The sequence below is a fragment of the Phaseolus vulgaris genome, chromosome 7 (genome assembly GCF_051622355.1).
Source record: "Phaseolus vulgaris cultivar YP4 chromosome 7, ASM5162235v1, whole genome shotgun sequence".
In the NCBI taxonomy this organism is placed as follows: domain Eukaryota; kingdom Viridiplantae; phylum Streptophyta; class Magnoliopsida; order Fabales; family Fabaceae; genus Phaseolus; species Phaseolus vulgaris.
The window spans coordinates 1,856,683-1,879,592 of NC_143504.1; the positions used below are offsets into that span (position 1 = coordinate 1,856,683).

Genomic DNA, 22,910 nt, shown 5'->3' on the forward strand with positions numbered 1-22,910 from the left:
TTGCTAATTCTCTATCAATTGAATTGTGACCTGCACCCACACCTAACTCCTGCACTGTCTATTTTATCCTTAATCTTTCAAATATTTTATGTTAGAAATTGTCTATTTTATCCTTAATCTTTCAAATATTTATATCCCTAACATAAATAAGGAAGTTCTAGATAGGGTTTTAAAGAAAATGATAGGTGCAGATCACAATTGGAGAATTGGCCCTTCTTTTTTCCTACATTTATACTTTTTTCTGCACCTTACAAGTATCTCTGTTTACTCTCATTCCAAAATAGGTAAAAGTATATTCTGAAATGCCTATTCCTGAATAAAAAGTAATGGACAGAGATATTTATAAGGTGCGAAAAATTGGACCCATTCCTCAATATTTCATACAGTAAAAGAAAAGCACGGTATTCTGGTAACAGTTATGGATTTTCCCAAACATTAGAACCCTTTTAGTCCTCAATTTCAACTAGACCGAATGCAGCAAATATGACTGTAAAATCTGGTACAGTGGACAACTTGGTCACAAGTATAGCACTACATAGCATCATCCACCAAAGAAATATTCCGCAGAATGCTAAATAATTAGACGTACAGAGAGTTATAGGAAACACAAATGTTGAACAGAGGAAGTCACGAAAAGGAAATCATAGACGACTTATCACAGCTTCCACCTCGGAGGGGGTATAAAGATGATATGTTGGAGCCACCTTGGCAATGTCAACGTTGTTGGGAGTAACCTAAGATGAAAAACACAAAATAAAACAATTATTTTTTATTCAGGGAGGGGCGTCAATTAATTGGCAAAACATGCATTTGATTTGCTCCTTACCTTCTCTTCCATAACTTGCTTCAAAATGGATAAAGCAATAGTCTCGGCTTCCTGAAGAGTCAGGTCCTGCACAACACAATAATTAACACCAGATTGCATTGCTTTCAAGTCATATTCAGCATATTATGGTTCAGCATAATTATAGAAAAATAATCACTGATTTTTTAAAAGCTCCAAGGGACCTAAAAGAAACACTTATTTCTTCAAAATAAACATCGAACCAAACATGCACTTAAAGCCTCTAGAATGAAAGATGTCCTTTACAGCAAACATAGGCAGTGATTCACAGAACTCAAGAACAAAATAGGAAAATGGCATTAATTTGACCATCAAAATTATCAGAAAAATTAACTAGTTTGACTTTTTCCTAGACAAGCAAAAAATTCATTATGATCAGTAGAAATATAAACACTAAAAACAAGGAACAATCTCAACTGAACAGTTGAGATAAGTATATTAATGGTAAGAGGGGATATGAAAATAGGATTTAAACAAAAATCTGCAGATCAGTGGAATTGTTAGTTTTATCTTCTCATTAAGTAAACTGGAAACTAGGTAAATCTTTAAGGTGAAGTTTAATTTTGTGATTCCAGATAAAAAGAATATATATAGTTTGAATAGTATTACCTTTTGTAAAACGTTATTTATAAGGGGAGGTAATCAACTATAAGTTTACTGTTACAAACAGAATAGAAGGTTTATACACATTAAACATAAAAATATTGATACCTTGTTGAATTGTTCTTGCAGAGAACTGTCTGCACCTTCCGACCCTGAACCAATTGCTTTTCCATTGCATTGCCAAAATGTGCCAGATGGATCAGTGTAATATCTGAAAATCAGAACGTTTAAATTCAGTAAATGTAAGAAGTCCAAAATGAAAAGGGCTGGGAACAAGACCAGCAGAGGTAAACTACATATCATCCAGTGAATGAAGAAATAAAAGCCTAGGCAGTAGACCAGAAACAGAATAATGATGTGCATTTATTTACTGTCTAAACAACAATATCCATTAGTCGTCTGTGACATACATGAATAAGAAAATTGTTTATAATTGAGCCTTAAACCTTTATATATAGGTGACCCTAGATGCTACCCTAAACTGTTTTCTTGTTAAGGTAGAAAAAGTTGCAAGTTGCAGCCAACAACTGATTACCATTGCAAAACAAAAACATCAATATATATATATTTAGAGTAGAACTAACAGGGTAGATAGCTGAACCATACAATTAATTTATGCCACAAAGGAATGGTAAAAGAAGGCACATTGTTGAACCAAAAAAAGCATTATCTTAAAACTACAAAGTGCAATAAGGTGTGACAGTATTACATGACTATGAAGCATCTGCTGAGAATGTCAAAGTTCCGACTACCTTAGAAAAAGAAAGATGTAACATACACCAACTTTAAGACCTTTTTTCTTAAAAATATCTTTTGAAATATGTTATAACATGTTTGGGTAATCCATAAGCTTTTAATAAAAATAAATCTGAATAATATCAGATTTCATAATATTTTTAGAAACTACAATGAATAGTTTCAGAAAAATTTCTCCACAAAAACTCACATTTTTACACAGCCTCAAAATTACTTTTTTAAGCTTAAACAAACAAGCTCTTGAGTAATGAGATAAATTATAAAGAAAGGCCTTGAGTAACAACAACAGAAGAAGATAAGTTATACTCAAGGAACCAATCTATGATCATGATCAACCAAAATATTATTTTTTATTGAAATATCTTTTGTCCAGTATTCCTTTCTATAATTTCACAAATTACCGGATAAAAGCATAAGATAAAAGGAACAATAACACTAATTTAAAAAGACCATCAGTATCATAAATTCAGACAAACAAACTTTTAAAGTAATCACTGGCTAAACATAGAAAACAAATCAAAAGGACAACTCCATCACATCATCACCCACAAGTAGCCATTGCTTAATAGATGAAACAAATACTTACAAGCTAGGCCCATTCTCATCATGGCCAGCAATGAGAAGAGATACTCCAAATGGTCGAGACTGCCAAAGAGAAAAGAAATGGATTCTGTTAAAATACATGCATGATGATCTACTGTAACTGTTATTTAGTATTTTGTACAAAAGAAAAAGGTTTATTGGCATATGCTTCTTAAGCACCTTACATGAAGAATTGTATATTTATAAATTATAATGTTAAACATTCAACAATGGATGCAATGCCAGGATATCAGTGCATTAAGAAAATTTTATGTAAATAAACACTTGTTTATATCTCCAATCAACGGTTGTCAAATGCAATATACAAAGCATCTGTATTTCTAGCAGATACATAAGAAGCAACTTCACAAGAAATGTTCATAAAATATTTTTTCCTAAACAGAAGCATCACAAAAAAGCAAGCAAACAAATAAAGGGACAAATATCAAAGCTGAGAATTATTTACCATGGATTCTTCATCACCTTCACCAAAACGCAAGGCGAGATCACAAAGAGCTTGGGTTGTGGACTCAACAGTCATTGGCTCACCGTAGGAGAACCTATGATTCTGTGAACAATAAACCAAAATATATCAATCATTAACTAATCAACTACCCGATGATGCACCCATAAGTGTGGTTTTAATTTGGATCTACACAATTGCAATTATACATTTATTATATTTAAAGAATTTTTAATACTTTTTCAATAGGTATATGTTAGGTATCGTATCCTGATATTTTCAAAGTAAGCATATCGCTGTATCGAATATGCATTGTATCCGATACACGCATCATATCCATGCATCGCAGCAACTGCCTAATATATGCTATAAGGTTCACAATACCTGAGTTTCCACCCGTGCATGCTCAACAAGTGTTCGAGCATCAGCAATCAATCCACTCATTGCACAGCCTATGTGCTCATCAATTTCCATAATTTTCTCAACACTACTTGGCTCCTGAAAGAAAGTTTTAAGCTTTTATCAATGAAGGCGCAAAGCACAAGTAACCACTACCAGTTAATCATGTCTCTTTATGTTCAATAAAATCCATATAAACTATAAATTCGGTTATCATATAGGCAGACATTTATAGGTTCACTATAAGCAGGACCTAACAATAATTTATTCGGTTATCATATAACCTAACATTTATAGGTTACCAGCACATTTTTTTATATCAGGAACCAGCAAATTTATGTGTAAATGGTAAAAGTAAAAACAGACCAGCAGTGGTGAAGTTATGCGCTTTTCAACTGCAAGGACAACACCCTCTTTAGTCTTCAACCCAATTGCAGTTGATCCCAGCTGCAATCCAAGAAAACCCATCGACAAACATACAAATTAGGAATAGTAAACCCTTTTTTTTCTTTATTGATATGGACAAAAATAATCACAGAAGAGAAAGAACAGGGTGAAGCAACACACCTTGATGGCTTCAATTGCATATTCAACCTGAAACAAACGACCTTCAGGAGAAAAGGTGTTGACTCCTCGGTCATACTCAGTCCTATTTCAATCACAACATAAACAATTAAACAATTAGAAAAAAAATAATAATTGATTCAGGAAAACCCATTGATTCAGGAAAGGCCTGAACTGCAAGTTAGAAGTAAAGAATGGGGGAATTCACCTTGTGAGAAACATCTCCGAAAAGATTTGGTGAAATTACTGCATAAAATGGTGGAAGCAGAAGAGATTAGAACAAAGAAGGGCATGAGTAAAGAATGGGATATATTGTGGGTATTGGATTTACTGAAGAGGCATTTGGTTTGCTCCTCAATGGGTTTTGTAGGCATAGGAACAGGGCAGGGTGGGGACACATTTTTCCTTCCCCGACCACAATCCCAGATAGGGCTGAAAATTGAAACCCCCATCTCCATCCATGCTTACTGTTTACCACTTTTTAACTCATTTCTTGATCTAACACTATAAAGTCTCAAGCACTATAGTTTATAATTTAACAATCTAATATTAATTTAGAAAGTTAAATCTAACAATATAAAACAAACACAAGCACAGTAGATAGAACTTACAATAATAAGCTGCTATTGTAGCCTCATTACAAGTAATTGAAATGTAGTCTCGTTAAAATAGTAAGCAGATATCAATCTAACATCATAAATCCAATACAAGCATTGTAGAACTTTCAATAATAATCTAATATTGGGCAAACCAAAAACCAGTCTCATAGACACACACTTCTCTTATGTTTATCAACACGTGATACTGATCCACTCTGATATTTTTCTCCATTCTTTTAGCCAATCACAGTACCTAAAAACCTAAAGGAACAAGATCAACCCCGCCCTCCCATCCCCATTTTTCTCTCTCCCGTTCTCTCAAAAAGGGGAAGCAATACACAAGACCTCCCCACCCTCTCTAATTCACACTACCCCCTCCCACTGATTCTTTTCCTTTCTTTTAAAACATACACAAACCAAGCTCTCATTCCCACAACCCTGCTCTCTCTCACCCTTTGATATTTTTTCCATAAACATTAACACACAAACGCCCTCTATTTACCTCTTTTTTTACCCTCTTCCCATTCTATGCCTCCATCAATCAACCCATTTAGTGTGACATTGACCGAATAACCACCATGGCTGGTGCAGGAGCTCTCGTATATACAGAGGCATACCCAGCTCAAAACAACCAACGACTCACGAACAACCATGAATCACACACAGTTGAGTAAACGGCATCAGATCATCCATCCAAAGTATCGACAAGAACAGATTATAATTGGGTAACATACAATGAATCAAAGAGGGGAAAGTGAAATCAAACTTGCAATGCAAAAAAAAATTGAAAACAGAAAAGCGAAAAACCCTACCTTCTATTCGATCTGCGAATGCTGTGACTGCCCCGCACTGCAGCAGAGGGTTCCGCTTTTGAGCTTAATTTGCTTGCTCAAGGGGCATTCTCAAAAGAGTCAAAACTAAAATTAAAATTAATTAATTAAATAAATAAAGATAATATTAGTAGTACTAAATATTTTTAACAACAAATATTGTAAAAAAAATTAAAAGGTATAATTTCAGACTAGTTCTCTAATTAGTGGTTAGATTTGACATATCATTGAGAGTTTTAAGATAAATAAATTAGTTAATCTTCATCTAACTAATTTATAAATTAATTTAATCAACACAAATAAACCTTTTTAAAGAAGCTGGTTTTAAAAGTTTTTACTTATAGACTAAGTTATTCTTAGGTGATTTATTTAAATTTTTTAATATTTTTATATTTTATTAGTTTTAATTGTTTTATCTATCATTACTTAATATTAATCTTATAATTACTATTAATTATTATCATGTTTTTAGTATTTAGATTTTTTTATTGATTATTGATTGTACTCAGATTAAATTTTGTCTGAAAATAGTTTCGAAATATTTTTTTTTTTGTTGTAAAAGATAATTTTTATAAAAAAAAAATAGAATGTGGAAAAATTGTAAGTTATGATTTGAAGATAATAAATAACTCACTTTTAATTTTATTTTACAAACTTCAGCTACTATCTAAAATGCATTTGTACAAAAAACTATCCCAACCCAACACATGCTCTACATAATTTAGATGATTATATTTTTTTTAATGTAAAATATCTATTAACTAACTATTTTTTAGATTGTAAATATATATTAATTAACTTCTTATTAGAAATATTACTTTAAATTGTTATAAACCAGTGTACATAAATCAATGTACTGATTTCAATGAAAAAATTGGTCCAATAAAACCATTTTATTAAAGAGTTAATTCAATAACAATCAATACTAATCACTGTTGTTCAACCAAAATATATCACTTATAATCTTATTCAAGTAAATCATCCCAAATTCTTTTTTCAAAATAATTTAAACTCACATTACATGATTCGTTTGTAATTTGTGTTTTAGCCCTTCTTCAAATAAACAACAATTTTTTTTTAAATATTCTTCCTATTTTATTGACATGGTCAGATCAAATTATAAACCCAAAAACCAGGACCAAAAAAGACTAAAAGAAAAAGAATTACAATTGAATTTTTATTATTTTTATTTATTATAATTTAGATATATCACTACAAGAAAATCATGAAATAGAAACCAATTTTTAGAGACCAAAATAATTAGTTACAATAAAAACTAAAATAGAGACCATTTTTTAAAAAAAATGGTTTCTAAATTAGTTTCTATTATTGTTAAATAGTTTCTAAATTGATATCTAATTAGCAACTAATGTTTTAACAACCAATTATTTAGTTTCTAAATTTGGTAGCAAAAACCTTGGTTGCTAATTAGATACAAATTTAGAAAATATTTAACAATAATAGAAAATAATAGAAACTAATTTAGAAATCAAATTTCGTTTTAGTTTCTAAAATGGTCTCTAATTTAGTTACTATTGCAACTAATTATTTTAGTTTCTACAAATTTATTTCTATTTCATGATTTTCTTGTAGTGTATAATTCACTAGGTAAGTTCAGTGTTGAGAATTTTAAGTAATAAGTATTGATATTTAGATTCAACCTTTATTATTATAAGTATTCACCTTATATAATTTAGATATATAGTTTTAGTGATGTGATGTTTACAATAATACATCACATTGAAAAGAAAAATATATATTTTTTAAAATGGAACAATTTTAAAATTTTACTAATTAAATCATATCTATAAATTGGTGTATTCTAGTTATCAAAATAACATTTTTCATACCGTTTATTATAGTGTTTAGTATACAATTTATTATAATGTATAGTTTTTGGATTCAGAATTTAGAATTTAAGATTTAGAATTTAAATATATAACAAATTTTATTATTTAAGATTTAGATTTACATATATAACAGATGTATGATAGATTTTATTCTTACAAGCAATGAAATTGCTCTTCAATTTTTAACCCTTCCTAAGATATTTTCATTGATATTTGCCTCTTAGTTCATTTGTCCATTTGTTCAAATATCAAAAGGTTCATTTTTCTCTACTTAGAAAAAATCCAAGCATTCATTATCCACACTCAGACCTTCTCCTACGTGCCTTCATGTAAGCTCCTTCTACTTTTCTTCATTTCAATTTTGTGTGCCATTCTTTCTCACACATGTTTGGGCACAGTCTCTTGCACTGACACATTACATAGTTATGCCACTTCACTCTTTAAGTGCTGACTTATGTGCAGGTTAAATTCTATATGCAGACTAAGCCACACCCTTATAGAACCACGAGCCTGCATGAATGATTCTGAATGGAAAACCAACGATTCCAATAGTGTGGCTCTGGAGAAGTTCAAAAGAGACAGCGCTTACATTGACAAGAATGGGAAACTGAGGAACTTCAATCACAAAAAAGTGTCCAGGAAAAAAAGTAACAAACAGTAGGAACATGTCTGTGTTCACTTGTTCATTGAAACATGTGTGTGTCATGTTTGAAAAGTGTGTGGTTTTCTATGACCAGGTGGTTCTTTGAGAGGACGAGGATGGAAATACGGTTCTGGGTTTGTTGATGGGATTTTCCCTGTGTTGAGTCCAGCTGCACAGGAGATTCTGGACTTTGTTGAAAAGGGTGTGGAGAGTGAGGGCATTTGGAGTTCACTGGACATGTTTCCTGCAACTCTTGACTTATGGGATGATATTTTCACTGTGGCTGTTCAACTTCGGATGAAGAAAAAATGGGATTCAATCATTTCGGTCAGAAACTCACATTGCTGCCTTCAAACTTTAATTTGTTTTTCATTTTTTGCATGAATATTGCCTTTGTTGTAAATCACACATCGACTAGAGATTAAGATATTTCATAGTATGGAAGTGAGTGCAAACCTCAATTTGTAAGCCGGTTTTATGAGGTTGAGTTAGACTTAAAATCCAGTTCAAAATATGGTATAGAGTCATTTCAAGCATATCTTAGCGATTGTTTGCTGGACATATTGTGCCACCCGTTATCAGACTATCCATAATATGTTGTCCCATGCACGAGTTGAATATCTCTATCAACATACAAGGATGTTACATCATAGCAATTTTTAGTGTAGGCCTTTCTTAACCCTTTTTGTCTTCAGATGATTGTGATGTTTTGTAGTTCCACACTCAAATCTTGGTTTTCTTTTTACTTTATAGGTTAACTACTCTCATTCTCTTTCACCAACCTTTCTCTGCTTCTAGCAGATTTACCTTGTTGGTAAAGTTTTTGCCAATAAAGTTCTATTTCATGGGACTTAAGTGACATGAATACTAGGGAAGTAATACTAAGTTTTTGTTTTTGTTTAAGGAAGTTATTAGTTTGTTTTGGTATTTGATAACAGAAAAAACTGTGCAGATATGCAGATGGATACTGCTAAGGAGCTCCTACAAGCCAGATGTAATTTGCTATAATTTACTGATAGATGCTTTTGGGCAAAAGCTTCAATACAAGGAGGCAGAATCCACATATCTGCAGCTTCTTGAGACTCCATGCATTCCCACTGAAGATACTTATGCCCTTCTTATAAAGGCCTACTGCTTGTCTGGGCTGCTAGAAAAAGCTGAAGCAGTCTTTGCAGAAACAAGAAGTTATGGTCTTCCTTCAAGTATGTTCCTGAATTACCTTGTTCATCCACACATGTTCTATCCAACTGTCACTTTGAGGACTAGGACAATGTAGGTAACCTTAGTATAAAACTCAAGACGCTGCCAAATTACTCCAACACTACTTTGTATTTAACAAAATGTCATTTCGTTGCTTAGATACTATTTTAGAGATTCAAAAAGTTATTGTTATCTAAATTAGTTTCTATTATTGATAAATGATTTTTAAATTGATATCTAATTAGATATTAAGATTTTAGATACCAACTTTAGAATCTAAATAAGTGATAGTTAAAACTTGGGTAGCTAATTAGGTACTAATTTAGAAATTATTTATCAATAATATAAAATAATTTAGATACCAATCATTTTTTTAGTCTTTAAAATAGTATCTAATTTAGTTAATATAGAAACTAATAAACTTTTGTCTCTAATTGGTTTCTAATTAATTATTTTTTTAGTGTTAGACATGCTGACAATATATTTTGCAGGGCTTTTATAATGTCATGGTTACTGGTACAAGTTAAGTAATCTTTTTTTTATGTTAATGTGATACTAATTTCAATAAGGTTACTAGGAACCTTAGATAGTGGAAAGGTTTTTGTGCTTTGTGCCAACTTTAATGTGCAATGATATGGTGAATATCCAATTTTAGATTTCAAACATGGGGAAGAGATAAGATGTTAAGGGAAGTGAAAAAAAGACATTTTATGTAACTTGTTTTCACCAACTTTGGTTTTCTTCAGCATTTATTGAGGTTATTCCAAACTTTACCCAATAATTTTTTATGGAAAACTTGTATGTTCATCCATTTTTCATAGCTTGAAATCTGATCCCTTAAAATAGCTAACCATATGAGAATAAATAACCCAGGTGCTGTTGTATACAATGCTTATATGAATGGATTGATGAAAGGAGGAAATTCTAACAAAGTAGAAGAGATTTTCCAAAGGATGAAGAGGGATGCGTGCAAGCCAACTACTGAAACTTATACCATGTTGATAAATTTATATGGGAAGGTGAGAGCATATTAAGATTCTTTATTTTTTGTCTGAAACTTTACTTTTTACATTTTCTGTAAGATATGATCTGATGGGTTTCAAAAAAAGGCAACAAATTTTGTCACTGTCTTCAACTAAACCAAATGTGTGTAATTGTTGATGATCTTCACAACTACAAAGATGACAATTTTTCATGTCATAAAGATTGACCCTTGATTAGAGCCAACATGATGTTCATTACATAATTTTCAAATGTTGGTGTGGTTATGATATGTATACTTTTATGCATACATTCTAGTGTTTGCTTTACAGTGCAGTCATAACATAGTATTTTTAAAATTTGAAAATTATGCAGGCTGGTAAAGCCTTTATGGCCTTAAAAATGTTCCATGAAATGATGAACCAAAAGTGCAAGCCTAACATTTGCACATACACTGCTCTGGTGAACGCATTTGCGAGAGAAGGACTGTGCGAGAAAGCAGAAGAAGTGTTCGAGCAGATGCAAGAAGCAGGGCTTGAACCTGATGTATATACTTATAATGCCCTCATGGAATCTTACAGGTTGCTACGTAAGACAGCATAAATGCCTCTTTGATTATGAATTTATTACCCCTTTAATCTGTTTTGTTCTATTCACTTCTCTTTTAGATAGCCATGAAATTTTAGATGTTCAGCAAAAGAAGCTTAATAATTGCAATGGACTTATGTTGGAAATCCCAAACCAAAACCATTTCATAGTGTTCTTACAACTTAGTCTGCACCAAATATCCCCTAGAGTCGAACTATCTTCCTTCCTCTTCAAGTTCTGTTGTCTTCTATGTCAGTTCAAAGTGGGTACCTGCAATGACACTTCGATACCCAAGTTAACAATTATCGAAGTGATTGATTTTGTTTTAGCTTTAAATGAACCTTACCTTTCATCATCATGAGGGTCTCATCTTATTTATATTTTTTATGGACCTGGGCCTACCAGAGAGATTAGCACAAACCCAATAATCTCCTAATTATGCTTTGTGTGTCCTGATCAGAGTTAGCGTTCGTAGATTGTGCTTTGACGTGGCTGTCATTTAAAAGTGCTTTAGGTCGACATGCCAATAGACCGGTTATTCGGCCTTCCGGTTTTGTATTTGTAAGTAAATGAGTGTAAATCTTACCTTATCAATCGGTTTTGTAAGATTGAGTTAAATTTAAAGTTTATTCTCTAATTTATTACAAGACCATTTATTTTAGTGTTCTCTGTTATTATTTATAATGGTTTCATAACTAGGAAAAATAACTCAAGGATTTTTCTTCAACAGTCGTGCAGGTTATCCTTATGGAGCTGCAGAAATTTTTTCACTGATGCAGCACATGGGATGTGAACCAGATAGAGCCTCGTATAATATATTGGTAGATGCATATGGTAGAGCGGGTTTACAAGATGGTAATTACCTTCTCTTGGAAGTTGTCATTTTGTTTTGTTGATTCAAATGAAATAGCCTATCAGAAAATCTTATGAATTGATTCCAAAAACTTGCATTATCTGTCTGTATAGAACATTATTTCAAATATCCCCACCCCACCAAAAAAAGTTCTCTATTTTCAGCATAAGGTGAAAAATCTCTTGCAAATTCGGTGAAAATTAGTATCTACTTCACAATCTTGATCTGGGTTTGTACTTAAGATACACTGAAACCAAGATGCTGAAAATCTTGTGGCACATAGTCTTCAGATCTGTTCATCCACTTCACTGGTCTGATACATTTTTTTTCCTTCACATGATGAATGAAATTCAGATGCTGAAGCTGTTTTTGAAGACATGAAAAGGGTGGGAATAACACCAACAATGAAGTCTCACATGGTTCTTCTGTCTGCCTATTCCAAAATGGGGAGTGTGAACAAGTGTGAGGAGATTCTTAACCAAATGTGCAAATCTGGTTTGAAACTAGACACCTATGTTCTGAACAGCATGCTGAACCTCTATGGACGTTTAGGCCAATTTGGAAAGATGGAAGAAGTTCTGACAGTGATGGAAAAAGGATCATATGTAGCAGATATCAGTACATATAACATCTTGATCAATAGGTATGGACAAGCAGGGTTTATTGAGAGAATGGAAGAGTTTTTTCAGTTGCTACCTAGCAAAGGTTTGAAACCTGATGTGGTGACTTGGACTTCACGTATTGGAGCTTACTCCAAGAAAAAACTTTACTTAAGATGCTTAGTGATATTTGAAGAAATGATTGATGCTGGTTGCTACCCAGATGGAGGAACAGCCAAGGTACTTCTTGCAGCATGCTCCAATGAAGATCAGAAAGAACAGGTTACTACTGTGATTAGAACCATGCACAAAGATATGAAGACTGAATTGCCAGTTTAATTTGTTTGATATTTGAGCTGCTACTATAAAGAAAAAGTGTTACACATATGATTTTTTTCAATCAAAATATTAAAAAGTATTAACATGATATATGACACGGATACGGAAATACCTATAATCTCTAAAATGTAAGATACGGGGATACAGGTCTATAAATAAAAAGTGTTATACATATGATTTTTTTTCAATCAAAATATTAAAAAGTATTAACATGATATGACACGGACACGGAAATATCTATAATCTCTAAAATGTAAGTTACGGGGATACGAGTCTATAAAGAAAAAGTGTTATACATATGATTTTTTTCAATCAAAATATTAAAAAGTATTAACACATGATATGACAGAGACACGGAAATACTTATAATCTCTAAAATGTAAGATACGGGGATATATATTTTATATAAATTGACAATAAAGATTTATGTGCACAAGTATGTTTCAATTTTTTTTTTTGAAGTAGAAAGATGTTTTTTCATGGCTAGTTCAAAAGGATTTGTTTCTTATTTTTATAATCATAATAAAAATTTATACAATAAATTCGAATTTTTATAAAATTAATGTATTTCTTTTTTTAAAAAAATTGTGTTAGAATAGTGTTAAAATTGTCAGAAATCCAATAAATATGTTTTGAATTAGACACTTCATATATACATTGTACGAGTGTCGATGTCTGATACATGTATCCGACACGGATACACCATTTAATTAAGAGTCTAAGTCTTATAAATTACACTTACTTTAATAAGATGAAAAATCATTAAATGAAGTAGAATAACACTATTTTTTTTTTGTCATGCAAAGGCCTATTGTCATGTCTTAATTTAGATACTTAATTTCTGGTTAAACTTTTAGAATAATTGAGAGAGAATAAAATTAATTTGTATAACAAAAGAAGTAAAATAGTTGCAAAATAAAAATGAAAAAAATATTAAATATTAAAGATTTTAATTTACTTGATAATTATAAGTGTTTTATTAATTAAAAAACAAAATATGAGTATGAGAGTATATATTAAGATTGAACAAATATATAAATACTTAATTAAAAAAAATAAATATTACTTATATTCTTTGGGATAACTGATTGAATGTAAAAATTCTTCAACTAAATTTAAACGAATTAAAAGAAAGAAAGACACATTTGTTAGTGTAAATAAACACGCCATAGGAACCAAGCAATTGTATGCATTTGTTTAATGCTCATTGCATCTACAGAGTAACATGTGCTTCTTTATTTGAAAGGTCAACGTATATTTTTTAGCATTTCTTAACAAATCATTACTTGTCCTTTTAACAATGTAGTCCTCTTACTCAAGAGGAATAAGCACATCAAAACAAACACAACATTAGACATTTCATATAAAAATTTAAAAATACATTTACTATTTTTCAATAATAAATAATTAAATATATGATAGAAAGCTACTTTATATTGTAAGATGACAAAACAGACTTTGTTGGCAAACTATCTAAATTTCGACATGTCTAAATCTCGACATGTCTTATAAAACTCATAATAAACTCTAAAATGTCATTATTTATATGCAAAGCACAATTAAATCGCGACTGACCCTTTTTGAACCATACATGCAAGCTCACATCAACAAAAGTTCAACCAGAAGGTATAATTAGAGAGACATAAAAAAAAGTAATAACCGATCAACCCTAACACTTGCAAACTGTAATCATACTAACTTGAGCGTCAACGTATATTTGCAGGTATTTTCCACCACTGATCATAATCCGACAATTGAAGGACTGAAGTACTAAGAGACCGACTAAGGGGAAGAAACACTCGTGGAGGAATCAAACCTTCTAATAATAGAAGGTGTACTTGTAAATGGCATATGGAGTACCTACAATTAATTGATAATTGAATCTTCTCCTTTGACCACACTTTTCTCTTCTTTTTTTCGTGTTCAGTCTTCAGCTCTCGGTTAAGAGTACACCAGAATGTTCTCCGAGACAATCAATTCCCAATATTTTGAGTGTTGTTAATATATTATTAAGACATACATTATTATTGTATAACATGTTTGTTTATAGGGTTTGTAACGAGCTCTCTCATTGATGAGTCATGTTTATTGTATATCATAACTTAAATAAAATTAACTTATTTATGATCTATCTTATTAATTTACTTTGATTTTGGTCGATAAGACAACTCTTCATACAGGATAACATGGTTCATCTTGATATATAGGAAGCAAAATGTTTTGTTTTAACCAAAACATTCAAAATGAGTTGAAAGGAGTAACTAATTTAGAAATAAAGTAACTTATAAAAATATAGAAGGAAACTTAGGTTTATAATGATTTAATTTGGTAGAATTTAATTTGAGATTGAGATTTTGTGTTGACCTGATTTGGTTATTTAGAAATATAGAAGCACGCCATGCATGTGGAAAGTTGGTGGCATTGCACAAGACAATGAATGTGTCATGTGTTGTTGCTCGTGGTACACGAGGATGCTACAAAACTAAATACAAAGGAAGGTGTTGCGCGTGGTACAAACTTTCCTTAAAATAAAATTATTATACTGTAAAAGAAAAACACAACTCATTTTGAATTAAAATTATGTTTGATAAGTAAGGGAAATAAATAAGGGAAAAATAATTTTAAAAGGAAATAAATAAATGAAAATGGATCAGTTTTGTCAATAATTATTTTTAGATGAAAAATGTCATCAATTTGAATATGACAGGAATTACTGTAGGTAAATATTTCTTTGAAATTATAACTAGTATTAATTCTTTTGCACTAAAATACTTTTATTAATATTACAGTTTAATTAATAACCATTAATATTGCATGTTAATAAAATAAAGTCCATACATCATAATATTTAATAAGGATGATTATATTTTCTCATCTACCAAATGAACTTGACAACTCAGAATAATAATATTTTAATTATATTTATTTTATTTTTAATTTAAAATTATAATATATATATATATATATTATTAAAGTGGATTTTAAAGTAGGTTTATTTTTTTAGACGTGAAAGTATTATTTTTGAATTATTAATATATACAAATAAATTACTAAAATATAAAAAATTGCTAAAAAAATTTCCGTTACATATATAGTATAAACACTGATATCAATATATGACAAGATGAAAAAAATATGTATAATCTTTAAAATATAGAATACATAAAAACAAATTTATATATTATATAATTATTAAATATATAAATTAACACTAAAAATATTTATATATTATATAATTATTAATTATATAAATTAACATAAAAATTTCGTGTTTACAAGTATGTTTTTGGCTTTTTAGTCTAAAAATATTTTTTATGTTAATTCAAAATGATTTATTTTTTAGTTTTATAGTCATAACATAAATTATATAATAAATTTAAATTTTTAAAAAATTAATGTATTAATTTTTTAAAATTATATTAAAATTATGTCAAAATTATTAAAAATTTAATAAATATTTTTTAAATTTGACACTTTAATGATACATATTCTATACAAATATAAGTATCACACCTATGCTGATACTGATAGCACGTGACTTATTCGCCGTCATTAAGAGCAAATACACAAGTACGACTTCCTAACTAATTACAATTAGTGATGACTTTGTGAAAAATGAAGTGTAATTATTAAATACCGGTGAAGTTGTTGAGAGAAGAGAAGAAGCATGCATTTATTTATGAATGAGAATGAAAATGGAATGAATGAGTAAAATCGATGCAGAGTTAATAATCCATGCATTGCCTTTGGTTTCGGTTTCGTTTTCATGCTATATAACACCTCTTTCTGCTTCCAATCATTCTCTCTGTATTTCAATTCCGCATTCACAATCTCAGATCTCTCTCTTCTCTTCCTTTTAAACCTAATCGTTTCTTCCCTTTCTTGTTCCCTTCACTTTCCCGCTGTTTTCTGCGCCATTTGAATTTTCCGGAAAACGTTCACTGATTGATTGCAATGGCGAGTGAGTCGCAAAATTGGGTGGTGATGGTGACTGCGCAGACACCAACCAACATTGCTGTTATCAAGTATTGGGGGAAAAGAGACGAAACCCTGATCTTACCGGTTAACGATAGTATCAGTGTCACTCTCGATCCTGCTCACCTCTGCACCACCACCACTGTTGCTGTTAGTCCCACTTTCCAGCAGGATCGCATGTGGCTCAATGGCAAGGTAGATTTTTATTTTTCTGTCTCGTTCATGTTTTTTTTTTCTTTTGTCTGTGTTTTGTGGGTTGTTGGGAATTGAATCAACGTTTTCGTGCGTATCTGTTGGGAATTGGTTTTTGTTAGAAACAGAAGCTGAGTTATTATGTCTTTGGACTGGTGAAGAAGTCATGATGCAGGGGATTACGCTTCAAAAGCATCTAGAGTGAATCTTTGATAGATTTGGAGGGAAAGAAAAGGAATAAATCAACGAGATCAAATGAATTAAACTTGTTCTGAGTTAATTTTTTCGCATGAGCTGATTTAAGTTAGGTAGATTGTTGATTTGTTTACTTTTCTTAAATCGTTTAATTTTCTTCTAAAAAATGGCGGAGGCAGGATTTGTGTTGAAATGGCCCCAACACACAGTGCCTCGAGTTTTCTTTCTCTCGGGTTGGGGCACCTTTTTTATACATGGAACTTAAAGGAAGTTAAATTTTTTGTTGAAAAGTTTACACAAGAGTCTTCGTCATTGTGCAATTTGACCGCGTTGTTTTGAATCTCTTTGTGCCATTCCGTTCTGGCACTTGCACAAAGGGTAACTGCTTATATGTAGATTTGTTTCTCCATAATGTTTAGTCGTTTGAAAGGTGGACGAGTAAAAAAATGAAAAGGGATAAAAAAGAGGAGGCCTTCTGGCATGCCTAGATGATGACAGAAGAATTTCTTATTATACTTCTTTCTGTTTTTGATTCATGGAATTTGATTATGCTGGTTAGTGTAGGAGATTTCTCTTTCGGGGGGCAGGTTCCAGAACTGTTTAAGGGAGATTCGCAGTCGGGCTTGTGATGTAGAGGATGAGAAAAAGGGTATTAAGATCAGAAAGGAGGATTGGAGCAAATTGCATGTCCACATTGCTTCATACAACAATTTCCCTACTGCGGCAGGGCTGGCTTCATCAGCTGCGGGTTTTGCCTGCCTTGGTAATGCACACTATAATCTTGATTATTTATTTGTGCTTTCTTTCATTCACCAGTTGTGACAATTGACTGGATTGCTTTGTAGCCACTGGCCAGGATTTGGACAGTCTTCCATTTGCTCCCTAGTTCTAACAAGACTTCTTTTGCCTTCTATACTTTAAAATGATCAGCTTTCCATAATTTGAACTTAACGCTGTTGCTTGAGTCAGTCTATCAAATCTGGTAGTGACTGGTTGGCTGCTTTAGCTGGTTTAAGATCTAAATCAAACAGGGCATTGGTTATTCCACAGTAAATATGGCAAGTACGGTGATAAATAAACTCACTAGGAAAACAAATTTTTGTCGGTACTGATACGATAAAATTCCCTGTGGATACTGGACTTTGATAACAATTAGCTTGAAGTGTGTTTTATTATTGATTCAATATTCTGCCATGGAGAATGATTTTCCTGTTCAAACCGGCTTATTTCATGAAGTATGTTTTATTCCTTAGAATTGGACTCATAGAGGACCAGCGTCATTCTTTATTCAATAATATTTTGAATTTTGTATCTCACTATATATTCTATGGATTTATGTGTAGATATTCAAATTTCATTTTGTTGTGCCTACTACAATCTTGATCTAATTTGCATGCTTTCTTATTGGAAATAGCAAGGTTCTCGGTGCTTGTTAATTTTATATTAGGCATAATATAAATTACCACCCGTTATAATGATTTTGTTTTCTATTTTCAGCTTATGCCCTCGGGAAGCTAATGAATGTCAAAGAAGATGAAAGCCAGCTATCTGCTATTGCAAGGTCTTTCTTTTGTTAATGGGTTCTAGTTTGTAAGCTGTTACAGATTTGTTTGGACAGTTTGAATTTTAGTAACATGTTGCTCTTTTGAAAATTGTCATTTATGTGCAGACAAGGATCAGGTAGTGCTTGTCGCAGCTTATTTGGGGGATTTGTGAAGTGGGTGATGGGAAAAGTAAGTTTATTTGTTTTCTAATTTATATTTTGATACAGTACCATGTTATCTGAGAATCAATTTCTAATTTTTACCTTTTGACATTTATAGGAGGATAATGGAAGTGATAGTCTCGCAGTTCAACTTGCTGATGAAAAGCACTGGGATGATCTTGTTATCGTAATTGCTGTGGTATGACACTTTCGGTCTTTATTTATTAAGTGAATGAGTTTGCTGTTGAGTTTTGACTTAATATTTCATTAAAAATGGTTTGTTGTGGTCAATGTAAAGCCCATAGGTTTCTAGTTTTCATTTCTTTCTTTCAAGCTGTCGCAATCAGTTCATTTTGTCTATTTATTTTGCTAAATGTGACTTCACTTTGGTATCGACTTTTCTTACTAAAGGTGATGGTTCTTGTTCATTTAATGTTCTTATTTATCCTACAAAAACACTTGTGTTATGATTTCTCAGTTCGCCAACCTGATAATAATCATATTATCATTTGGATATGTGTTTTTTTCAGATCATAGAACTCCATATGCTTGAAATTTTTACTTGTTTTTACCCTGTCAATGAACTCTAAACTTTGTTTGTCCATATCATGTATGATTAAGTTTTTGCAACACTGGTGCATGTAAGTTAAGTTTTTGCATTTTTATATGGCTGCTTTCACTTTTTAATTTTCCCAATTGAGTTTTTCATTATTTATGAAGCAGAATAGTTTAAAATGCTTCATTATTATTTGATATCATATCATTTTTTTGCAAAATTTTCTGTATTATTAATGTATCCTACATATATCTATTATTGAATCGTAAGTATACTAAATTTAGATATTGATTTTGTTTTTTAATATGTCTATGCCATGTTATTCTTTTTTTAAATGACATGTTTCTATTTCATCTTGGCACTATGTACACTGTATCATCTCATATCCCTTACTTTATTCAATATTCATCTTGCTATCTATTTCTAGGTTAGTTCACGGCAGAAGGAAACAAGCAGCACCTCTGGAATGCGTGAGAGTGTTGAAACAAGTTTACTTTTACAACACAGGGCAAAGGTACTACATCCCTGTGTACAAGTTTTGCATCTCTAACCATGTATATGGTTATTTTACTGCTCCTGTTTTTATTTCAATGAAGGCATTTCTCTTGTGTGGTGGGTGTTGTTTCAATACAGCTTCAAAGAAGCTGATTTGTACATGTAGAAATGACTCACGGCCTTCCTTTTAAGGTCTTTTTAGCTCATTTCAACAAGTTTTGTGGAGAAGCTTAACAAATCAAGTGTATCAACTTATTTCAATAAGCTTTGGTAGTCATACTTACGAATAAGCTCTTGCTGAATAAGTGTTTAATTGAGTTATTTACCCAAATACACTTATATGACACTAAAGAAAGGGAATTTCCTTGGGTTTTTTCCTAGCACCTTGACATCATGGGCTTTTAATTACTAAACCAGGGAGAAAATTGTTATTCTGATGCATTTTGTTCTCCCTAAGAAACTTACTTCCAGCTACTTACCATTGTTAACTATGGAATTTATTTTCCACTGTTATGCTGTCAATTTCAATGTTTGAATGCAAACACTAGTTATTGATTATTGCTTGAAAGTTTGTGAGCTGTTCATTGCCCTTTGTAATATAAATAAGTAAATAACTATCTCACTGATTTAGTTTGGACAATTGTTTTATTTGTCATTTTCTCATTTGGATTCAATAGGAAATTGTGCCAAAGCGGATACTGCAAATGGAAGAAGCCATTGAAAATCGTGATTTTGTATCTTTTTCACAATTGGCCTGTGCTGATAGCAACCAGTTTCATGCAGTCTGCCTGGATACATCTCCCCCTATATTTTACATGAATGATACATCCCACAGGTAGTTTCTTATACTTACAAAATGTGGTTATTAATATAATGTCGATTTAATTGAGTTATAAGTATGTCATGGTTCTTTCCTAATTTATTATTGATGGTACATTTTTTCATCAGAATAATCAGCATCGCTGAAAAGTGGAACCGTTCAGAAGAATCTCCCCAGGTTTGAATTACTTTATGGGTCTTATTATTGTCATATGTAGCACAGTTTTTATAATTATGTTCAAGTTTAAACTTAGGGATCGATCTTTTCTTTCTGTAAGTTGGCCGTATCACAGTCATAATCATATATACTTCGAAAAGGATATATCCCCTAAGTTTCATTAATAGCTGAATAATCTGAGAAATATTATTATTATTGTTGTTGTTCTTGTTATTATTATTTTTTTAAGAGAGTCTAGCAGCATATAAGTAATAACCAAACTTGTTTTCTTAAGCATGTTTTTTTCTTTATATGAAAGAATTATTTGAGATAAGAGAAAAAAATAACTAGATAATTAGTTAATGCGAGTGCAGAACAAAGAAGGAAACAAAGTACGAAAAGAGATACAAAAGTTCAGGCTATCGTCTCTTTGCTTGCGAGAGATAAGAACTTCCTTGTAAAACTGTTAGCTGAGCACCAGATGAAAGCCATTAAGACAATCCCATCATAAGGCTTCAAGATATGGGCATTTCACCCCTGAAATTTTTTTAAAGAACAAAACAATTTAGTTTATGGGAGTGCTGAAATTTGGCCTACTTGTTTTTTTACAAAGCTTTTGAAATGGCTTACTCGATCAAATTTCTGATCATGCTTTCAAAACACCAGTGTTCTTGACTTCTTCAGAGGTTCCTTTCTTGCTTTTCATCTTTACTTGCAAGGAAACAAATGGAAAGAAAACTACTTCCTATCTCCAATTTTGTGTACTCTGGCACACGTAAACAAACAAATTTATACAGGTCTGTATATTTCTATTTAAATATTTATGTAGTTTTGACTTGCAGGTAGCTTATACATTTGATGCTGGGCCAAATGCTGTTCTAATTGCACGTGACAGGAAAGCTGCTACCCTTTTGGTTCAGAGGCTGCTTTATTACTTCCCTCCGAATTCAGATGACCTCGACAGGTGCCTTTTAACCTTTTCAAGTTGCATGCATACTATTCTCAGAGTTTTGTCAATTTCTTGAATTTCTTAGTTACCTGCAAAACACTCTCCCTTCAGTTACATTATTGGTGACAAGTCAATTGCAAAAGATGCTGGGATCAACGGAATACAGGATGTAGAAGCTTTGCCACCTCCTCCAGAAATTAAAGATAACATTCCATCACAAAAATACAGGGGGGATATCAGTTACTTCATATGTACCAGACCTGGAAGGGGACCTGTTTTGCTTTCTGATAGCAGTCTAGCACTTCTTAACGATGAAACTGGCCTTCCCAAGTAAGTTTATGGGACGTATTCTCCTGGTTGATCTATTCTTCGTTGGACTAGCAGCAGGCTTTATGAGCCCAAAACATTTTGACCGGAGGACCCTTTCAAGGAAGCCCCTGCACCCATGGCATGATGATTCACAGTTTGTTTATTTAGGTATTCCTAGTTCCTGTTTTCATAGTATCTGTAATTCTTATTTCAGATCTAGTTAGGCTATTTTGATGAAGAAAAATAAGTCTCTTTCCGTTTCTGTATTGAGCAAAGCACCTTCAATTCACTTGAGCGTGTAAGCTAAACTTGATAGTTTTTATGCGATCAATTTCCCTATTATGCTATATTTATTCCATCGTACCATATTGTTCAAGCCTACACACAAGTAACCTTGCACCCAAACACAACCTGTATTGCGCAAGTACTCGAGTTGCTTTTATTTATCACTTGGTTGAGTCCTTTTATCAAACACCGTCATAATTCTTGCTGCTTAGTGCACCTCTCTGCATAACACAAAACATGTCCAATCTGTTACGTTTTCTATTTTCCCTCTCGGAAGCAGTCAACACTGCAACACTTTGAATGTCCTGGTGCTGACACGACTTGGGCTCTGGCCCACTCAGTTCAACTTGGGTCTGGGTTAACTTGACTTTGGATTGGGCTGACTCTGCTCGACTTGAGCCCGGACAGACTCAACTTGAACCTGGACTGACTTGACTTGACGTGGGTTCGGGCCGACTTAGGTCAACATGGGTCCAAATTGATTTGTCTCAACCTGGGTTTGGTCCAAGTCAAAATCCAATATATCCAATGTAGATAATTCAAAAATGTATTCAATCTATATTTAATTCATATCCAATTA

The 22,910-nt window shown here is 32.0% G+C and overlaps 3 protein-coding genes across 7 annotated transcripts; 2 read left to right on the forward strand and 1 right to left on the reverse strand.

Moving 5' to 3' along the window:
- Window positions 1-404: 404 nt before the first annotated feature.
- Window positions 405-5,739, reverse strand: LOC137830703 (proteasome subunit alpha type-5). Its single transcript, XM_068638180.2, has 10 exons — window positions 5,623-5,739; window positions 4,420-4,457; window positions 4,215-4,296; window positions 4,014-4,094; window positions 3,633-3,746; window positions 3,252-3,353; window positions 2,790-2,848; window positions 1,556-1,658; window positions 827-892; window positions 405-734 (listed from the first exon to the last, which is right to left on the reverse strand). The coding sequence occupies exons 2-10, from the start codon at window positions 4,431-4,433 to the stop codon at window positions 642-644; spliced, it is 714 nt and encodes a 237-aa protein (XP_068494281.1). The 5' UTR covers window positions 4,434-4,457; window positions 5,623-5,739; the 3' UTR covers window positions 405-641.
- A 1,990-nt stretch (window positions 5,740-7,729) lies between these two features.
- On the forward strand, window positions 7,730-12,802 carry LOC137830704 (Tetratricopeptide repeat (TPR)-like superfamily protein). 5 transcript variants are annotated; one of them, XM_090305283.1, is made up of 8 exons: window positions 7,730-7,819; window positions 7,953-8,147; window positions 8,228-8,460; window positions 9,086-9,335; window positions 10,207-10,352; window positions 10,690-10,895; window positions 11,633-11,757; window positions 12,110-12,802. In XM_090305283.1, exons 3-8 carry the CDS (start codon window positions 8,371-8,373, stop codon window positions 12,691-12,693), a joined length of 1,401 nt encoding a protein of 466 aa, XP_090161409.1. In that variant the 5' UTR covers window positions 7,730-7,819; window positions 7,953-8,147; window positions 8,228-8,370; the 3' UTR covers window positions 12,694-12,802. The 5 variants fall into 5 exon arrangements, 4 of the variants coding, with proteins under 4 accessions (XP_090161409.1, XP_090161410.1, XP_068494282.2 ...); XM_090305284.1 differs by having other exon boundaries at window positions 7,769-7,819; window positions 7,953-8,157; XR_016523446.1 differs by lacking the exon at window positions 7,730-7,819 and having other exon boundaries at window positions 7,842-8,137; window positions 10,690-10,903; window positions 12,110-12,782.
- Window positions 12,803-16,209: 3,407 nt separating this feature from the next.
- LOC137830705 (GHMP kinase family protein) lies at window positions 16,210-22,392 on the forward strand. The gene is made up of 10 exons (XM_068638184.2): window positions 16,210-16,863; window positions 17,620-17,818; window positions 18,553-18,616; window positions 18,725-18,788; window positions 18,879-18,959; window positions 19,744-19,830; window positions 20,489-20,646; window positions 20,760-20,808; window positions 21,630-21,751; window positions 21,848-22,392. Exons 1-10 carry the CDS (start codon window positions 16,648-16,650, stop codon window positions 22,068-22,070), a joined length of 1,263 nt encoding a protein of 420 aa, XP_068494285.2. The 5' UTR covers window positions 16,210-16,647; the 3' UTR covers window positions 22,071-22,392.
- The last annotated feature ends 518 nt before the right edge of the window (window positions 22,393-22,910 follow it).

Excerpts from the sequence above, each read along its gene's own strand:
- LOC137830704 (XM_068638181.2), top strand. The coding sequence starts at position 7,945 with ATGTGCAGGTTAAATTCTATATGCAGACTAAGCCACACCCTTATAGAA. Across the intron at positions 8,138-8,227 it reads AAAAGTGTCCAGGAAAAAAA|GTGGTTCTTTGAGAGGACGA; the intron begins GTAACAAACAGT and ends TTCTATGACCAG. Across the intron at positions 8,461-9,085 it reads AATGGGATTCAATCATTTCG|ATATGCAGATGGATACTGCT; the intron begins GTCAGAAACTCA and ends AAAACTGTGCAG.
- LOC137830703 (XM_068638180.2), bottom strand. Across the intron at positions 3,354-3,632 it reads ATGCACGGGTGGAAACTCAG|AATCATAGGTTCTCCTACGG; the intron begins GTATTGTGAACC and ends TATTGTTCACAG. Across the intron at positions 1,659-2,789 it reads GATGAGAATGGGCCTAGCTT|ATATTACACTGATCCATCTG; the intron begins GTAAGTATTTGT and ends TCTGATTTTCAG.
- LOC137830705 (XM_068638184.2), top strand. The coding sequence starts at position 16,648 with ATGGCGAGTGAGTCGCAAAATTGGGTGGTGATGGTGACTGCGCAGACA. Across the intron at positions 18,789-18,878 it reads TGAAGTGGGTGATGGGAAAA|GAGGATAATGGAAGTGATAG; the intron begins GTAAGTTTATTT and ends TGACATTTATAG. Across the intron at positions 18,960-19,743 it reads TTGTTATCGTAATTGCTGTG|GTTAGTTCACGGCAGAAGGA; the intron begins GTATGACACTTT and ends ATCTATTTCTAG.